Source organism: Thamnophis sirtalis, unplaced genomic scaffold, assembly GCF_051295495.1.
Source record: "Thamnophis sirtalis isolate CommonGarterSnake01/CBP01778 unplaced genomic scaffold, rThaSir2_p1.2 scaffold_1, whole genome shotgun sequence".
Taxonomy (NCBI): Eukaryota; Metazoa; Chordata; class Lepidosauria; order Squamata; family Natricidae; genus Thamnophis; species Thamnophis sirtalis.
In genome coordinates this window covers 160,526,774-160,544,951 of record NW_028261381.1, presented here as the reverse complement: position 1 = coordinate 160,544,951, position 18,178 = coordinate 160,526,774, and the positions used below count along the sequence as shown (strand labels likewise).

Here is an 18,178-nt window from a genome sequence, read left to right as displayed (position 1 = left end):
AAAGTTTATCACCAGCTGAAAACTTTCTCTTTCCAGGTCATTCTGTTCTGAAGCTGCCCTGACTTTGTCAGTCTTGACAGACTGGAATTTTTATTACCACCTGCCCTCTTGGAGATTTTGCAATATCCACGAGATCAGCAAGATTTATTCACCATCTCTTCAGGATGATTTAGGTCTGTTGGGACCGCCCAGCAATAAAAGTGTCAACTGCAATCTCAGAGCTTTGAGATTGCACATCGTCTCGTCACGGCTTCGGCCCCGCCCTCCACAGGCGTTCTTTTTCAAAGTGGCCAGAAGGACCTTCCGTTTGTCCTTCGTTTCGATGACAAACTTGTCCAGGGCATCCCCAAAGAGCTGCCCCCCCTTAAACGGAGCCGAAGCGAGCTTCCACTTAGCCTTCATGTTGGCTTGTCAGTAGCGAAGCTACAGCAGCCATCGCGAAGTAACGTTGGACGCCAACACCCTAGATGCAAATTTAATGGCATTCAACGAGGCATCCGCCGAATACTCAACCGCGGTGATAATTTTGCTGAGGTCATGCTTCCACCAGGATCCCCTGGTGGGAGGCTTGGCTCTCTGTGTCAACCAGAGAAGGGATGCCCTGATGAAGAAGGAAGCCGAGGTGGATGTCCTGATAGCCCAGGCGGCCGCCTGGTGTGTCTTGTAGCACGCCTTCTCAGATCTTTTATCCTCCACCTTGAGTCCTTCTAGAAAATCGGCCGGCAGGTTCGAAGTAGAAGTCTAGGAAACCACTGGGGCATCCACCTCGGGCAACTTCAACACATCCTCCATCTTACCCTCAACAGAATAAAGGGTTTTATCTCTCCCACTAGGATTGGTCAACGTACTGGGTTGAGCCCACTGACGCTGAACAACGTCCATAAACAAGTCTGGAATGGGAATGACCTCCTGAGTAGGAGTCGTTTCCTTAAATAGACCGTCCTTGGGGTCCCCGGAAGAGGAGGACGAAGCTGCCGCATCCTTGGGAGCGGAGCCCAATTCAATGGCTGCCTTATGCAAAATAGATTTAAACAAGGTCGGCTTGAATAGGCCAGTAAATGCTGGCTTGTCAGGGGGAAGACCCTCATCTTCCGATAACACAAAGCCTTCAGCCTCCCCTTCCTCCTCTGAAACCGACTCTTCCGTGGCCACCGAGGTGCCCGGAGAGACCGGTGCTTGGATGGGACTATGGTCTGGGGCCCACTTAGCTTTGGATGAGCCAGACTTACTGGCCTCCCTGTGCTTCATGCCCTCGGCTATGCCCTGGGAGATAGCGATAGAAATGACCTCTCTCATTTCGACTGATAGGGCAGGTCCCCTGTCCCCCCTGGCACGAAAGTCAGACCAAACATGCCTGCTCCTATGACTCCCAGCGCTACTTTCTTCCACAGGCAGAAGTAGGCCCTGGAAGGGCTCCAGTTCTTCCCTGAGGAACAAACTTGGAGAGTCTGGATACCCCCATGAAGCGTCTGGGGACGAAGCCCTGGATCCCTCCCCCATAGGAGATGGGGATCTACTGTCCCAAGAAGGGAAATCCTGTTCACCCCCCTGGGAGGTGGGCGAGCCTGGCCCTTGCCCCACCTGAACCGGGGATGCCTGCTGCTGTGGGGCCTTGGCCTCCACAGCGTCTTGTTTCCATGGGCCCTCCCTGGTCTTACTAGTGGTCCCAGAGGCCCCCGGGGAGACTTTGTTGGTGGCGCCTTTCCCTCCCTTACTGCTCTCAATCCTGCTGTGCTTGGCAGAGGGCCCTGCCGGCACCTCCTGCGCCTCCACTCCATCGTCTGCCATGCTTGACTCAAGGTATATATCGCAGCGGATAGGCACCAGACTCTTCACCTGCCAGTGAAAGCGTGCCTGTGGACTCTCGGTGGAGGAAGGGCCGCCTGAGGGCTGAGAATCTCCCTACCACCGCCTCCCGGGAGATCCAGACACAGGAAGAAGACAGGCCTGGCCGGCACCCAGGACAAGGCCTGAGCTTCCTGGTGGCGATCCGCAGAGGGGCTGAGGCGATTACTTCACGATCCAACGGCATGCTCCAAACGACCTGCTGTGCACGAGGCTTGGGAGAAAATGGTGGCTGCTGCGCGAGCAGTTTAGGCAAAAGCGCGCAAACTACCAAAATGGCTGCTGCCGTCCCTGCCGGTCTATGGCGCACTGCCGCAGCCGCTGGGGCACTCAACCACCCACGCAGCTTCAGAACACAGCAGTGGGGGACCCACATGGTACGGGAGGCCTCCCGCCCGTCCCTTTGCTCAGCAGCCACCACCGGGCAAGCTACTCAGTCTCCTGCCCTGCATACGACCAGTGGGCGGCGAAAAGAGCCGGCGCCCCCTCAGCAAATGCAAGTAAGTAGAAGATGCGAAGATCTCGTAGAGAAAAGGAAAACTTTTTTGGAGAGAAATTGAGCTTGGGGAGTCCAGATATCTGCTCTAGAACTGGAATGCCCCCCCAAAACAGTCCAAATGGGCGGACTGTGTTTTAAAACTGAAACTATGGAGGCAATCGGAGGGGTGGCCAAGAGAGAAAAAACCCACTCAGTCCTAGAGCAGATAGACTGTGTTAACCCATGCTTGGACTCTCCAAGCAGCGCGCTGGAGAACAGTATATGTGACTACTTGTCCTTTCACCTTATAAGATTTTTGTGCACCAACATCAAGTGGGTGTGTATTGGTATGATTCCAGTGGCAAATGTTGCAAAGAACTGAAAGTTTCCCCTTGCCTCCACATTGAAATATTTCTATGCAAAATACTGCATAATATTTCTGGATGATATATAAATCCACTGCAAACACTCGAGTTGCTGCTAAACTGGCTGCTATTGTCAGAACCTTCATACTATTCTAACAGAAAATTGCCAAGGATAAACATTTGTCCACAAAACTAATCCAGGAGGGATTGAATGGAACATAATAATTCATTTGAATACTGAAAAGATGCAACATGTACAGAATTTATTCCTTTGGTATGATAACATCAACAATGAGCAGACAATTTCCTGATTTGTGGGATCTGTTGACGCCCTGCTATCGCACCCTGTGTGATGCAGGTATCTACATGAGGTTGGATATAAGGTTTTTATAACAATGCCACATTTGACTATTATTGCAACAAACTGTACAGTTGTTTTTTCCCTGCTGCAAATAAAGAACAGAAAGTAATTCTCTCTTATTCTACACTTATCGGACCCCACCTTAAATACTGTGCCCAGGTTTAGACACCACACTGTAAAGATTCAAATAAACTGGAAGATACAAAGAAGGACAACAAGAATGACTGGGAACTCAAAACTATGAGTTAAATAGGAATTAAATAGTCTCAGGAAAAGGCAAGCAAAGGAGAAATATGGTAACATTCTTCAAGTTCCTGGAAGGATGTTGTATATTATATCCCAGTAAATTGTAGCTGACCTTTGGTGTCCCTATGGATAGAAGTTCTCCAAACTGTCCTGTTTTTTTGTTGCATTACACAATTATTAGAGGTACAATCCGGTAACATCCCATTTTGTACTCCATCTTGTCACCTAATGCTGTTGTAACTTCAAATGGTCACTAAATGAACTATTATAAGTTGAGGACTGCCTGTATGTTTCTTCCAGCACTATAATTCAAAACTCTTGTGCAAAGCTCACCTCTTGTAGCCATGTATTAAAACAGAGACGACCAGTAAGTAATCATTTTAACTTCTATCTCAATTGAAATGTGACCATATCACCCCCAATGCCTATAGGTCCATTTTGCCTGAATGTTAGCAAAATGCTCTAACAGTAGGAACAGTCCAACAGTGAAACCAATTAATTACAGAGAAGTGTTTGTCCACATCGCCATTTATTAAAGAAACTTTAATTTGGATTCCTAAGGCCCAGGCTGAATAGGGTGTCCAAGGACATTATTTAAAAAATGAAAATTAAGAAAGATGTAAGTAAATTAAAAGCCCAATATGTCAAATTGAGAAATTCAACATAAGCCATAAGAAACAGACTCCATATGACTCTATTACTGTAATACGGTATACAATCTTATAATTTCCTCAGAAATCATATAATCGCTTTCTCAAAAGACGTTTAAAATTTTAACTGAGCTCATATAGATGACTTTATTCCCAGCTAATAACGCTAGCCAACAGTTGATAGGAAGATATTTTATCTGCTGTTCACATATAAAAAACCCACACATTCTAATTAAAAATATTCATTTGAGCAAACTATATTTTAACCATTCTCCAAGACTGTTCATTAAGCCAGTAGTCTCTCTCTCTCTCAATATACTGTATATAGTTATTTAAAAACCCAACCACCTTACAGCGAAACTTAGAGCTGAACAGAAAGCAGTGATTGCTTATCTGCATTGCACATCTGACTTCCCGTATTTTCCTAAAACAGAGTTAACATGCACCTGGCCTGGGCATGTTTTTCCTTTTGTACAATCAGCTTGCAACCAGCACTAGCTTCTCACCACCTCCTCTATTTATACAGCAGAGGATTGAGGCTTCCACTGCTTTCAAAGATTGTATTCTTTTCTTTTAGTGCATGACCTAGATAGCAGTGATTTACTGCCAGAGCACAAGAACTTAGGGTACTGTGTGATGCGAACTGCAAATCTACCTCCAATATCAGAGGATTTAAACTACTTCCCCAATCTAGGAGGATTCGTAGTTCTTAAACTCACTGGCTGGAACAGAGGGGTCAACTGCAAAAGAAAACTTTTTAGGAGCGCCTCTTCTGAAGGCCTTCTGGAAGCCACAGGCCAATAAGTGCAGACAAAATGAGGCCCAACCTGTAGACAAGCAAGACTTCATAAATAAATAATCTTCAGTACAACACTGATTCCTGACAAATAAAAGGCCTAGCCATGTCCTAGCCAGCAGGAAAAGTGAACTCCAACCCCTGCAAAATTCCTGTGGCTTGACAGAAAGCTTCAAAGAAAAGCTGTTCTTCAAGAGAGCTTTCCCACTTCCTTTCAGATACTCAATCCGACTCGGCAAAATCAAAAGGCTCAAAGGCTTGACGGAAGTCTTGGACTGCAGCAATTTCTTCATCCCGTCCTGTCTGGCAGCTTCTCCAATCTGCCCGCTCAGGCATGCCAAGGATCCCCTCACTGGCCAGCACCTCCCTGTGGAAAACAGCAGAATGCAAACTAGTGTTACTCTATCATCGTGCTCCAAGTTCCCAATACTGAAGACTGCTTAGCCATATATTCTAAAGGCCGCTTGATGGATCTCCACTTGAGGATAATGTATAGGGGTAAATAAAACCTAACAAGGAAGAACAGATACAATAAAAATAAAAACGGTGACACAATCCCAACTGAGAACAAAAACAGGGGTTAGCAACTATAAAGCTACAGCTTGTCTTTACAACACTCTTTCATTCCATTTGATAGGCAAAGTCAAAGTCCAGAACAAAAGGCTTCTGAATGGTCTATGTAATAGTTGGTCTTGGTTATTCTGTAATCTTTCTATTATTCTTTTTTCTGCTTCTGGATGTTTATTGTGCTTTGCTTTTATTCTCTGTGTTTTTTATGTTTCTATCCAAATGTAAGCTGCCCAGAGCCGATCAGTGATTTGGGTAGCCACTTAAATCACACTTTAAAAAAGGAGAGATTAAATAAGTAGAATAAACTAACCTTCCAAACTGCAAGGGAAAGTTTTTGCTAATACGATGGAAGAGTTTCTCTCCATTATCAAGCTCAACATAGAAATACGGTGTCCCTGGCTGAATTATCTGAAAGACAAGAAGCATTTCCATGTAGCAATATTTTGTTCATCCCTTCCAAAGAGGAATCTGGATGATTAAAACAATGAAACAAATGAGCACATATGATCTTTGAAACATGTTTACCAGGTTACCAGGAAAATGAAAACGAGTAGCAAAGTTGCGGTGCAGCCAGATATTTGCTCAGTAAGCAATTTTTCATTCACATCATTCAGGATGTGACATCACTGGATTAAGGCTTTAATACTTTTTGTAAACTCATAGGTCTTTTTAAGCAGACAGCTTTTAACAAGTGACAACAAACATGGGCTAAAGTATTTAGGGACTAAAGTGATGCTGGTAATTTATTTGTTATTCTGGTTACATTTAGATGTAATATATTGGCAGAGATGCTCTTTATGAGAGAAAAAGGTTTGTTAAATTACAGAAGGACACGTGACAGGGGTGTTGTGAAAGGGATATCTTTAATTTTGCTTTCTTTAGATGTAATTCTTTAGATATAATTTAACTGCAGGAATTACCAGCCAGTGGCAATAGCTGTTGGAGCTGAGGACCCTGCTGCTAGAAAGTGCTCAGACTGAGGAAGCTGATACAGGAAACACTCTCTGATAGTATGTAACATGTAATAAAAATAAACACTGGAACTTCTGACTCAGTATCCTGCCATCTGCTTAGTAATAAAGGAAATGGGAATATAAAAGAACATGCTAGGCTGAGATCCAACTCTTGCATTCCCAGATTCCCTTGCAACAACTCTCTGAGATAAACAAAGAAAACAATAGCTTGACTCTTACTTGTTTGAGAGCTGAATGTTCTGGTATCTCTAACAACTCAATGTGACGTTCCTCTGCTTGACTTATGAAGGCTTCCTTAATGTCTTCAGTAACACAACAGGCCTGGGGTACAGGAACAACCTAGAAGAATATTTTCACAGCACTTAGGAATGAAAAAAGGAGTTAAAAAAAGCAATATTCAAGGCAAATTAAGAGCTCCATCATTGGGTCCAAAGAGGACCCTCAGCAAAGGTTATCATCATGATGAAAGGCAAATGCCTCTCTTGCAGTCTTAAACTTATGAATGTGAAAAGAGAAAATCGGCTGTGGGAGATGAAGTACTGAGGACTTGTTTTCCTTCTGCAGTCCTCAGTTCTCTTGCCTCACTTATACTCTCTGTGGTAGCCAGATGCTGTTCAGATACTGTTTCTGGTCAGCCAAATAGAAACTACCACAATATATTACTAGAAAAACATGATGGTATAAGCAGAACACTGTCTATGAAGAGAATGTTCAGGTAAGGTTTATACTGAAGAAAGGAAAGATATTCTATGATTCTCAGTGCTGTTAAAAGCATCAAATCATACCCCAAGTATTCAGAAATTTTCACTAAAATTAAAATTTAAAAATTCTGCAAAGATAGAAGTGCCTCACCTGGAGCTGGAGGTGTTGGCTCCTATAATTTCTTTCATAAATCACACACCTTTTCCCTTTGGCTTTGAAGAATTTTTTCAGCACAGACTTGTACTGTTCAAATTCTTCCACTGCTTCTGAACCAAGCTCGACCATTGACTGATAGTGTCCAATGGGCAAAATAAGGACATGATCAGGTGACAAGCCCCCTTTGGCAAGGGCAAGATAGCACTATAAAAAGAACCCAAGAAACAGTGGTGAGAATCATTAGCACTCCGTAGCCAATCCCTTCATGCTATTAATGTTAAACCGATAGGAACAGGATTGACATTCTGAAATGTTATATTGTCCGAAACATTCCACTCACAAAGAAACAAGTTACAGTCAGAGAAAATTCTTTTAAAAAGTCATTAGAAGTTTTTATGCCACTTTATTGACAAAAGAACCAGAGAGAAAACAGATTATCATTAAATGCAATGAGGATTGTGCAGAATGGTGCCAAACAATAATCAAAGAATTGTGGAAAAAGAGAGATTGTCAACATCTGTTTAACGGTGACAGAAAAATGTATTATGAATAACTTTTAGGAATGAAAAACATTACATTACTCATTACATGCAAAGCAAGATAGTTCAAGCCGTGATTTGTCATAACTGTGATGATTATGGCGTACAGCTCATGAAAACCCCAAATCCACCATCTCAGAAAATTAGAATATTACATGCAATCAAAACAAGGATTGTACATAGAACAATATCGGACCTCTGAAAAGTATAAGTATGCATATGTACTCAGTACTTGGTTTGGGCCCCTTTTGTAGCAATTACTGCCTCAATGTGGCGTGGCATGGAAGCTATCAGCCTGTGGCACTGCTGAGGTGTTATGGAAGACCAGGATGCTTCAATAGCGGCCTTCAGCTCTTCGTCTCTCATCTTTCTCTTGGCAATGCCCCATAGATTCTCTATGGGGTTCAGGTCAGACGAGTTTGCTGGCCAATCAAGCACAGTAATCCCACAGTCATTGAACTAGGTTTTGGTGCTTTTGGCAGTGTGGGGATCTGGAAAATGAAGTCAGCCTCCCCATAAAGCTCGTTTGTGGAAGGAAGCATGAAGTGCTCCAAAATCTCCTGGTAGACGGCTGCATTGACCCTGGTCTTAATGAAGCACAGTGTTCCAAAGTCCTATTGCTCAGTGTTCCAAAGTCCTCTTTTCTGATGAGAGCAACTTTTGCCAAAAGCACTAAAACCTGGTTCAATGACCATGGGATTACTGTGCTTGATTGGCCTCTCCATTCTTCCTCCATACTCTGGGTCCTTGGTTTCCAAATGAGATGCAAAAGTTGCTCTCTTCAGAAAAGAGGACTTTTGACCACTCTACTTAAGATCAGGGTCAACACAGCTGTCTATCAGGAGATTTTGGAGCACTTCATGCTTCCTTTCGCAGATGAGCTTTATGGGGAGGCTGACTTCATTTTCCAGATCCCCACATTACCAAAAGCACCAAAACCTGGTTCAATGACTGTGGGATTACTGTGCTTGATTGGCCAGCAAACTCGCCTGACCTGAACCCCATCGAGAATCTATGCGGCATTGCCAAGAGAAAGATGAGAGACATGAGACCGAACAATGCAGAAGAGCTGAAGGCCGCTATTGAAGCATCCTGGTCTTCCATAACACCTCAGCAGTGCCACAGGCTGACAGCTTCCATACCACGCCGCATTGAGGCAGTAATTGCTGCAAGAGGGGCCCAAACCAAGTACTGAGTACATATGCATGCTTACTTTTCAGAGGTCCAATACTGTCCTATGTACAATCCTTGTTTTATTGATTGTATGTAATATTCTAATATTCTGAGATGGTGGATTTGGGGTTTTCATGAGCTGCATGCCATAATGATCACAATTATGACAAATCACGGCTTGAACTATCTTGCTTTGCATGTAATGAGTCTTATCTCATATATTAGTTTCACCTTTTAAGTTGCATTACTGAAATAAATGAACTTTTGCATGATATTCTAATTTTTCGAGTTTCACCTGTACATCACCAAAAAAGTCCAAATCTACTGTACATTTTGAGTACCTTGTATTATATATAATTCAGCCCTCTCATCTTTAAAGCATAGACACTGGAAAATAGATACTTACATGAGTGCCAATGGTCACCACTAAATGCTTCTCAACATCTGGGCTGGCAAGGCAAAACCAGCAGGCGGCTGTCGGCAATGCTTTAAAATCAAGAGGAAATAGGTATTAGAAACTCAGCAGTAACTTAAAATAGGACATCACCAATGACTTCTACTAAATATTTTAACAGATCTTTAGAGGTCCTTGAAGGCTAAGATGTGTCAAATGGGCCTCTTTCTCTTCTCTCTCTACTCTGTCACCATTAAGGAAAATGCTTTAATGCACATTCTGCTAGATAATATCTCTCAACATACAGCCAAGAGTTAGTTTCAATTTGTTCGGATCAATGATAAGATTGATAAATTCAAAGATTTTATCAATACAGTGAGGCGAGCCCTTTTGGACTTTCCCAAGCACCTTAGTTGTTTTGTATGAATGTAATTAAATCTGCTGGTGCCCCTGAACAGTTTCAAAACAACACCAAAATATTCTACTCTTAGAACAATACAAATGTGATCCCTACACTAATTTATAAAAATGAAAGCTATGTAGCCAACCTTGGTTTAGGCCTATTTGAAGCCCTGTGTGCTTTCTTGCTCAATATTTAAAAGATAAATGAGCCTGGCACTCACGGGGTTTGAAAGGCGACCGCTTAGGTGGACGTCTCTCTTCACCTTTCATAGATCGTTTCTTTCCTTTAGACTTGTTGCTTAAATCGAAAAAAAATTGGCTAGCAGGCTCCTCCTTTGGAAGCAAGGGAAAATAATTTGTTAGGGCAGAGGGCACATCTAGAAAAGATTTGTTTTCATGTGTATTTTGCTTGACAAGTTACACATCTGGATTAAAGCTCTTTTTGAAAAGCAACTGGAACATGCAGAGTCCCCAATACAAAATAAACAAATGTATGTGCACGCGCGCATACAAATACATGTATGAGTGTGAAATAAAAGAATGAGCGTAGCTTTTTTTATTTCTAAGGAATGTAATAAACCCCGAATTTTTAGGAAATTTGGAAAATTGCCTAGGATCAACTAACTAATCAAACAATGATGGAAAATTAGTGCTACGTGGAAGAAAGAAAACGGAGAAGTGTGTCTGGTTTCTGCTGATGCATCCGCAGCCATAGATCTACTCCAAATGTCACATAGTCCTAAAAATGTCCAGCAGAAGAGGCCTGACTCATTAAAAAGTTTTAAGAGGATTATACCAGAACTGGAACCCATTCATCAGAGGCAGTGTGTAGCTATCCCAGGCTATCCAAAACAGTGTTACAAGTTCAGCAAGCCTAAGGGATTGGAAAATATGAATACTGAATCCCTCTACCTTTGCATCTGGTAACTGATATGCAAAATTTTCTCCATCCCCAGGCTTTCGGTATGGGTTCTCGGTGGTATCTTGGGGCTGCTTGATGAGTTCTGCAGGATCCACTAAATTCATTGGAAGAATGCTGAACGCGTAGAGATACTGAAAGAAATCACAAAAAAAATAAAAATAAAAAATAGAGCCACAGCAGAAAACCTGCAGAATACTGTTTAATGTTTAAGCTCTTTCTAAGAATATCAAAGTATGTATTTTCTCAGCCAAACAATGAAAAATGTGTGTTATAACAAAGTTACAAGAGATGTAGACACACATGAATGAATGAATGAATGAATGAATGAATGAATGTCAAAAGGGAAGGGACACCCTAGATTGTACCAACTGAAATAGCAGCACTTATTCACACACTGCCATAAGGTCAATTTGGTTTTGGCTTAGCTGATTTCATGAGTCAAGCCACTGCAATTGGCAAACCATATCACAGCAAAAGCAAAAGAAGAAGCAAAGTAGCAAAGGCAATTGATAGATCCCAAGGGAAACTATGAAAGATTTTAGGGGACCTAAAAGAGAGGCTGCTTGTGCCAAGGGAGATTGGTAGGGAATGTGCCTACTGGCCATGCCAAGCATACAATTTTTTTGTGAGACTGGCTATAATCCCAATATGCTCAGAAGCACCAGTATATTGGGTACTCCGGCATAAACTGGTGGGCTTTGTGATGTGAGAGAAAATACACGAAGACCAATAAGGCAGTTTAAAAAAAAGGAAATTAACAATTAAAGAGGAATCTCATCCTTCAATGCAAAACACCAAATTCAAAGCAACTTTTGGGCTTCTTTTAATGGAAGTATTATTGTAGCAAAATTTCTTGACCAAAATTAAACTACCTTAAGACAAGAAATAGAGTATAATCAACTTGGATACAATCTGGTTATTCTCTGTTCAGTTCAGGTATGAAAAGGCAAAAAAGTCTCTGTTCACCTTTCTTTTATCAGTGTTGCCAACATTGGCCAGGGCAATGAATCTGCTGACATGTTGTGCAGTTTCTTGAAGAACAGCATGGTTTCTATAAAGAAGAATTTTGCACAGATTTTAGAAAGAATCCCCTGACCTGGAAGATATTAAATTGCATTGAAGAAAAGAGATGCAACAACACTTTAAAAAAAATCAGTTCACTGTTGGAAACTTCAGTCTGTATGTTTATGTGAATTCCACATAAAATTGTCCATGTAGTTTAACTAATTCCATAAAAAGTTGCTTATGAAATTACTTCTCTCTTAAGAATGGAGGGCAAGACTATAAAAAGTTACTATTTAATCACTATATATTATCTCCAATATCAGAGGCAGCATGCTTTCACATGACAAATTCTTGGGGTTATTATTGAAAGGTGTTGGCATGTCCTGATCTTGCTTGTGGGTTTTCTGTAATGACAGGTACTCTTCAACTTACAACCATTCATTTAGCAACCATGTGAAGCTACAATGGCATTGAAAAAACTACTTATGAGAGATCCTTGCACTTACAACTGTTGCAGCATTTTCACAACCATGTGATCAACATTCAGGCACTTGGCAAATGACATGCATTTATGACAGTTGTAGCAACTTGGGGTCACGTGATTGGCATTTGCGAACTTGCCAGCTGGATTCTGACAAGCAAAGCCAATGGGGGAAGCCAGATTCATTTATTGACTGCATAATTCACTTAACAATTCACTTGCATAATTTGCTTAAAAATTGTGACAGTCATAAAATCAGGTGTTAACTCACTTAACAACTACCTTGTGTAGCAAGGGAAATTCTGGTCCCAATTGCAATTGTAAGTCAAGGACTCCTTGTAGTCACTGTGGGAACAGAATATGTGGTGGGCTTTGCTTTGATCTAGTTTATCTCTTTTCATGGCCTTATATTTATGCAAATTACTTCATTAAATACTGAGACAACTTTGCTGCAGTTTTAGAAATGAGTTTATACTATATAGCAGTGATTAGTCAAGGATTCACGTACCTATAAGGAAGCCTTTCATAATTGACTTTCTGGAGACCAGCAAAATGGTATCTGGGCTTTAAACTTGCAGCCAGTAAAGATACTAATCCTGAACCATGTTTCATAGAGTTCACATCTCCCTGTAAAAACAACGTCACACACACACACACAAATAATGTTTATTTACAGTGGATTTATATATAGAAAATATATCAACAATGCTTCCATAGTCCAAATCAAATAACAACGATTTATTAAACTGGTTTGCTACCTGACTCTGGGTGGCTCACAACAATCAAAGAGATTACCTTCAGATCAATAATACTTAAAAAGATAAAGCCAGTTTGATGTAGTGATTAAGATGCTATCCTAGAATTTGGGAGGCTGTAAATTCCATGTTCCCTTAGGCAAGAAAGCCGGTTGGGTGACTTTTGATCAGTTACTCTCTCTTAATCCAACCTAGTTCATAGGGTTGTTGTGAGGAAAAGAGGTGGCAAGAGAATATGCTGGTGGCCTTTTTATTTTTACCCACACCCACTCAAGGAAGAGGGGGGGAGGGAGAAATAGATAGATGGAGTAAAAATGTAATAATAAAAATGCAAACACGATATATTGAGGGATCTCACTCTTCCTTGCCAAAGCTTGGGTGAAGAGTCAGGTCTTCCCCGTTCTTCTAAACAACATCAGAGCTGGTACAGGACTTATCAAAAAGGAAAGCCTCTCTTTAAAAAATCCTGTGAGAATAGTAATAGTTTTTCTATATTCTTGTGCCCGATTTGCATTTAGTATTCTTTTATTTTACCATGGATTATTATTATTATTAATACATTTTATTATGTCATTCTTTACAGTCAGCTTTTTCTACTAAGTTCATGTTAAAAATCAGAGTTATATTCACTGCCACTCTGGTACATTCCACCTGCAGACTATGAGTCTTTGGGGAAGACATAAATCCTATCGTAAAATTCCTTTTCATTTCCAATGTACTACTTACGGAGCTGTTGCCAAAGGCCTCTACCCCCTTGGGCCAACAAGAGGTGAGCAAGATGTCCACACCTTTGAATTTTGAGGTTGATTGCAAGGAAGTCTTGAGATCAATCACATCCTTAGTACTAAAACAATGTGCAGGAGCTGGATCTTCTGTGGATTCAATTCCACTGAGATAAGCAATCTGAAGTCCTGAAGCTCCACTGAAGACACCTTTGCGTCCTATGCATATAATGGAACATGATTTAGGCCAGAGAATTTGTAGGAAACACACACTACTGTACACTCAAATATAAGGAATACCTAATCCCAAACTATGTATTTTAATTGATAAAGTAGTATTTCTGTTTTGTGCTGAAAGATATGAACTTCCCCCTTGACTAGTCTTTGATTAGAAGACACATGCAAATATGTCAGTGATTCACACAATTTTCAACTCTCTTGTGTTGTGGTTTAGCATAATATGTAAATTCAGTGAGTTTGGCATACATAAAAAGTCAAAGAAATGATTGAAGACCTATCACATTTTTTCTTCTTAAGAATGGAGTTGCAAGATTAGATGAACCTGAACCTTACTTCCTTCTCCCTGCTGAATGTTTGAACTAGTCAAACATTACACCTCTGTTTTGTGAGCTGCATTGGTTACCAATCTGTTTCCACATTGAATTAAAGGTACTGGTTTTGACCTTTAAAGCCCTACATGACATGGAGCTGAAGCAGTTGAAGCACTCTCTCTCTCAGATTACATCTGTCTGTTCCACCAGATCCAGCACAGGGCCTGTTGTGTTTTTGGCCTTTTTTTTGCTGTGACTCTTATTTTATAGAATGTCTCTTCCCTTGAAGTAAGGCTGGCCTCATTCCTGGAGGTACCTCCAGCAGGCTTGGGGACCCTGGGGAATTGGCAAATATTGAGATGGATCCTAGGTAATTAACAGCTCCTCTTTACCTAATCTTTTTATTCTTTTTGTGCCTTTTATAATTTTAAACTTTTTTTTAGTATTAACAATATTAATATTAATTTGTATATTGTGTTTTTCACTGGCCAGTGTAAAAAATGAATGAATAAATAAATAAAACAAAATGTCTTCTTTCCTGTAGTTTCCAATGCATGGACAGATACCAGCAATTTTCCAAACTGCAAATAAAAGCTAGAAAGAACTACAATGAATAGATATATCAACCCTGTTTGGGGGAATAGAGAAACAATTTTGGATACTTCAGAAAATTCACATTCCGATGTTTAAAAAAAGTACACTATTGAAACAAAAAGGGAGTTAGCCAAAGATAGTCACAATCCCAGCAGCAATCATGCCTTTCTTGCCTCCTAGGGGTTTAAGAAGCCCTTTGATCTCAGGAATTATATGAGCCAGTGCTCAGCTATGCCTAGCAAATGCCTACTACATTACCACAAGAAGCTTATATGAGAATCTTGGAGAAGGCAGAAATTCCAACTTCAGCTATTTGTACCCCAAAATTAACTCATAAAAATAAAGCTTTCAGATTACCTAGATAAGTGATGTTCTCAGCTAGTTCACATCCGCTGACATCAGGAAAACAACGCACTGTTTCATCATTATTGGCACCCAACACGTATGTCTGTATAGGAGCTAAAGAAGAACCCCCCCCCCCACAAGAGTACAATTAAAGAAAAAAACACACAACAGAAATGCATTCTATGTAGTATGAGCAAAATGTTTTAAGTCAAAGTTTTATTTTATACATTACATTTATTTTAAATTTAAGAAATTCCTTGCTATTCCAGTATATTCTGAGGAAGAATCTTTGTGCTTCATGCAAATGATAGTGAGGATTTCCCCCGTTATCTGCTACTTAAAAGCATCCTCTCTGTATTTTTGAACAGGAGCACAACGGAAATATATAACTACAGTATAATTCTGTTCAGTACAAACTTATATAGCTTCTATTTTAAAAGGATTTTATCTATTTTTCCTGGGACACAGAAGTCAACTGATGTTTCATTTCTAGCAGGTGCAGCAATCTGCTGTTCTATTTTTCTGTGTATCTGACAGTCACAATTTTGCCTGAATTAAATTGAAAGATTTATACTTTTGAGGTTGTATATGTTCTATGAGCTTCTGAATAAGTAGATTAATAACAAAAACTGTAGTTATACATGTAGAATGTTATGTGATAGCTGTTACATTAGAGTAATAAGATGTTTGTTTTGATATGGAAACCAGCAATATGCACATTTGATTTGTGATCAAAGTATCAGTGGGAGTAGGGAATCAAGAAATATTTTGGTTCAAAAAGGTGGGACAAAGTACTTTATAGAAATGTTAAGAGAATTTTTCTGAATTGGCTTTGGTATGTATACAAATATCAATATTTTTCCTTGTCAAACTTCCTATGGGAAGAAATTTCATTTGTTATAGAAGAGCAGCAATCCAATTTCCTCAAGTGGTATAGCCCAGACATAGTAAGTAAAAATGAGGTCTAAGCTGCAGTGACAGATTTATGAAAAAGATTCTACTACAGGGCTGTCAGTTGCAAAGGGCAACAAGTCCGAGTGAACAGTACTTTCCTTACCTTTTTTTGCTCCTGTTTGATAATCTTTCCATTCTGAATCTTGAGCAGAGCCAAAAAAGTTTCCCACACATACAAGGAACTGAAAGAACATTTCATACAATTTTTATAACACTGATTGGAATAACCAAAGCATTCATCGAGATGAAAACACCTCATCTATAAAGCGCTCCCTGAGCTATACATTTGCCTGTTCAATCTGTGATACCACAATGGCCTTCCTAGCTATTTCAGCAAGGGCATTTAAGTATAGTAGTTGTTTATCAGTACTATACAGTTGAATTTTAAAAATGAAAAGAGCTACAGTGCACATTTACTTATTTCAATATTTTCCCCTTCAGGAAAGATATAAAAATCCTACTTCTTAGCAATTTCAGCTAAAGAGGCATAATAAGCAATTTTTAAGATCAAGAGTTCAGTTAAGGTAATGACTTGAAAAATCTATATGGACAAAATGCTGTCAAATTTTTGGGATGAAATAATTAGAAATATAAAAATGAACACAATTTTAGGGTGACATAATGAAATATTCTTTCAAAGCAGAAGCAAAGGTGATGAATTCAACAAGGATAGTCCCATAGGTGCTTTTTCAAGAGGCAACTAGACTTCTAGTTTTTCTTTTGAAAACGTTTCGCTTCACATCCAAGAAGCTTCTTCAGTGAGAAGCTTCTTGGAGGAGAAGCGAAATGTCTTCAACAGAAAAACCAGAAAGTCCAGTTGCTTCTTGAAAAAGCACCTTTGGTACAACATGACCAGGATGACTGAGAATCTCCATAGACATTTAGCTCAACAAGGGTAGCTTTAATATTATTTGTGTATTTTCTCCATAATGCATTCTGCTGGTTTTTTTTTTTAAGTGGTGCATTATTATTGTTTTATCATAATGATGCTTTAAATCAGTTGTAATTCACCTAGAGAATTTGGGCTATTGAGTGGATTAAAAAGTTTAATCTGTTTTAGTGATATAAATAGCCCGGTGCAGTATCAAAAAACTATCTATTTGATATATTGTAGCAAGCTATATTGAAATGTGAGGTTTGGAACTGTATCCTTCCTTATAATTCCATTAGTGGAATTGCCATTGCTAGTACAAGTTCCACCTCCTCTATGCAGTTTCTCAGTTTCTTTAGAAGGTGGAATAAACAAAGTGGTGATTGTCTGGAAAAAAGAAGGTAATCCAGTGCTGACATAAACAATGAATTGATACCACATTTGGCAGGTACTGAGACAGACTGGAAGGATTATGTAAGATCGAAGTATGTTTCATTCTGAAGTTTCAGTGCTTGGGGATGTTATCCTATCCTACTTACATCAAATGCTCCACTTTTCTTCTGAACAGCTTGAACCCTGGAATATAAAACTCCAAATTTTCCTTCCACATCTCCACAGGCCAACCTAAGGAAAGAAACCAGCATGTCTCAAGCAGAGAAAAAGCCACTGAATCAACAAACTATGGCAGGGCAGCAGGGGGATAAAATAATCCCCAAAATTACTGACAAAAGGATTTTAAAGTGATTGTTTTGAAAAAAAAAATGCAGTCAGGTGGGCCAGAGAACTCAGGAAACATATCCATTCCGCAGGTAGCCAGAGCCCTTGGAAGGAAAGCGTGGGCTTCTCAATCTTTAATGATTTCAAATGAAGAGATATTCCAGGGGTGGCTATGATGCTCCAGAGTCACATCATTCCCCACTTAGCTTGCCTGGTTTTTGAAGCAGTGTAAAAAATGTGTTTAAAGTCGGTTTTCGGGCACCAAACGGAGACCCAACCTGGGATCTTTTGATTCCCTAGATCAAGAAACGCTGCTTTTAAACTATCCCCCCTTCCAAGCGACGCGTGGATTCCAGAGAAAGGAGGTAAAGCTCAGTCCTTTGGGGTCTTTTTTTACACTCCCTTTAAGACCTGGAGCTTGATTTTTATCCTGGCGAGATCCTCACACCCCCATTTTAATAAAGTAAAGGGACTTTCTTTGGCCATCCCTCTTCCCCTCGCCCTTTTCCTCACAGGCGCAAAGGCTTCTCCGGCGCCATCACAACGGCAAGCACTTCCGGCCGCCTTCTCGGCGCCGTGTAACAGGCAAAGGGCTCCGCCGGAAACGCGA

The 18,178-nt window shown here is 40.4% G+C and overlaps 1 protein-coding gene across 2 annotated transcripts; it reads right to left on the bottom strand.

The window, feature by feature from the left end:
* Positions 1-2,930: 2,930 nt before the first annotated feature.
* On the bottom strand, positions 2,931-18,133 carry CWF19L1 (CWF19 like cell cycle control factor 1). 2 transcript variants are annotated; one of them, XM_087729292.1, is made up of 14 exons: positions 18,082-18,133; positions 17,391-17,475; positions 16,084-16,162; positions 15,039-15,140; positions 13,541-13,755; positions 12,568-12,686; positions 11,540-11,624; positions 10,564-10,704; positions 9,873-9,984; positions 9,262-9,341; positions 7,138-7,347; positions 6,505-6,624; positions 5,622-5,719; positions 2,931-5,108 (listed from the first exon to the last, which is right to left on the bottom strand). In XM_087729292.1, the coding sequence occupies exons 1-14, from the start codon at positions 18,105-18,107 to the stop codon at positions 4,964-4,966; spliced, it is 1,617 nt and encodes a 538-aa protein (XP_087585418.1). In that variant the 5' UTR covers positions 18,108-18,133; the 3' UTR covers positions 2,931-4,963. The 2 variants fall into 2 exon arrangements, with proteins under 2 accessions (XP_087585418.1, XP_087585422.1); XM_087729296.1 differs by lacking the exon at positions 7,138-7,347.
* Between the last annotated feature and the right edge of the window lie 45 nt (positions 18,134-18,178).

What these genes read in the sequence shown, in the direction of transcription:
- CWF19L1 (XM_087729292.1), bottom strand. Translation starts at nt 18,107, where the DNA reads ATGGCGCCGGAGAAGCCTTTGCGCCT. An exon ending in TCAAACAGGAGCAAAAAAAG is followed by an intron (nt 15,141 to 16,083) that starts GTAAGGAAAGTA and finishes GTTCTTCTTTAG; the next exon opens with CTCCTATACAGACATACGTG. An exon ending in GCGGTCGCCTTTCAAACCCC is followed by an intron (nt 9,342 to 9,872) that starts GTGAGTGCCAGG and finishes TTGATTTTAAAG; the next exon opens with CATTGCCGACAGCCGCCTGC.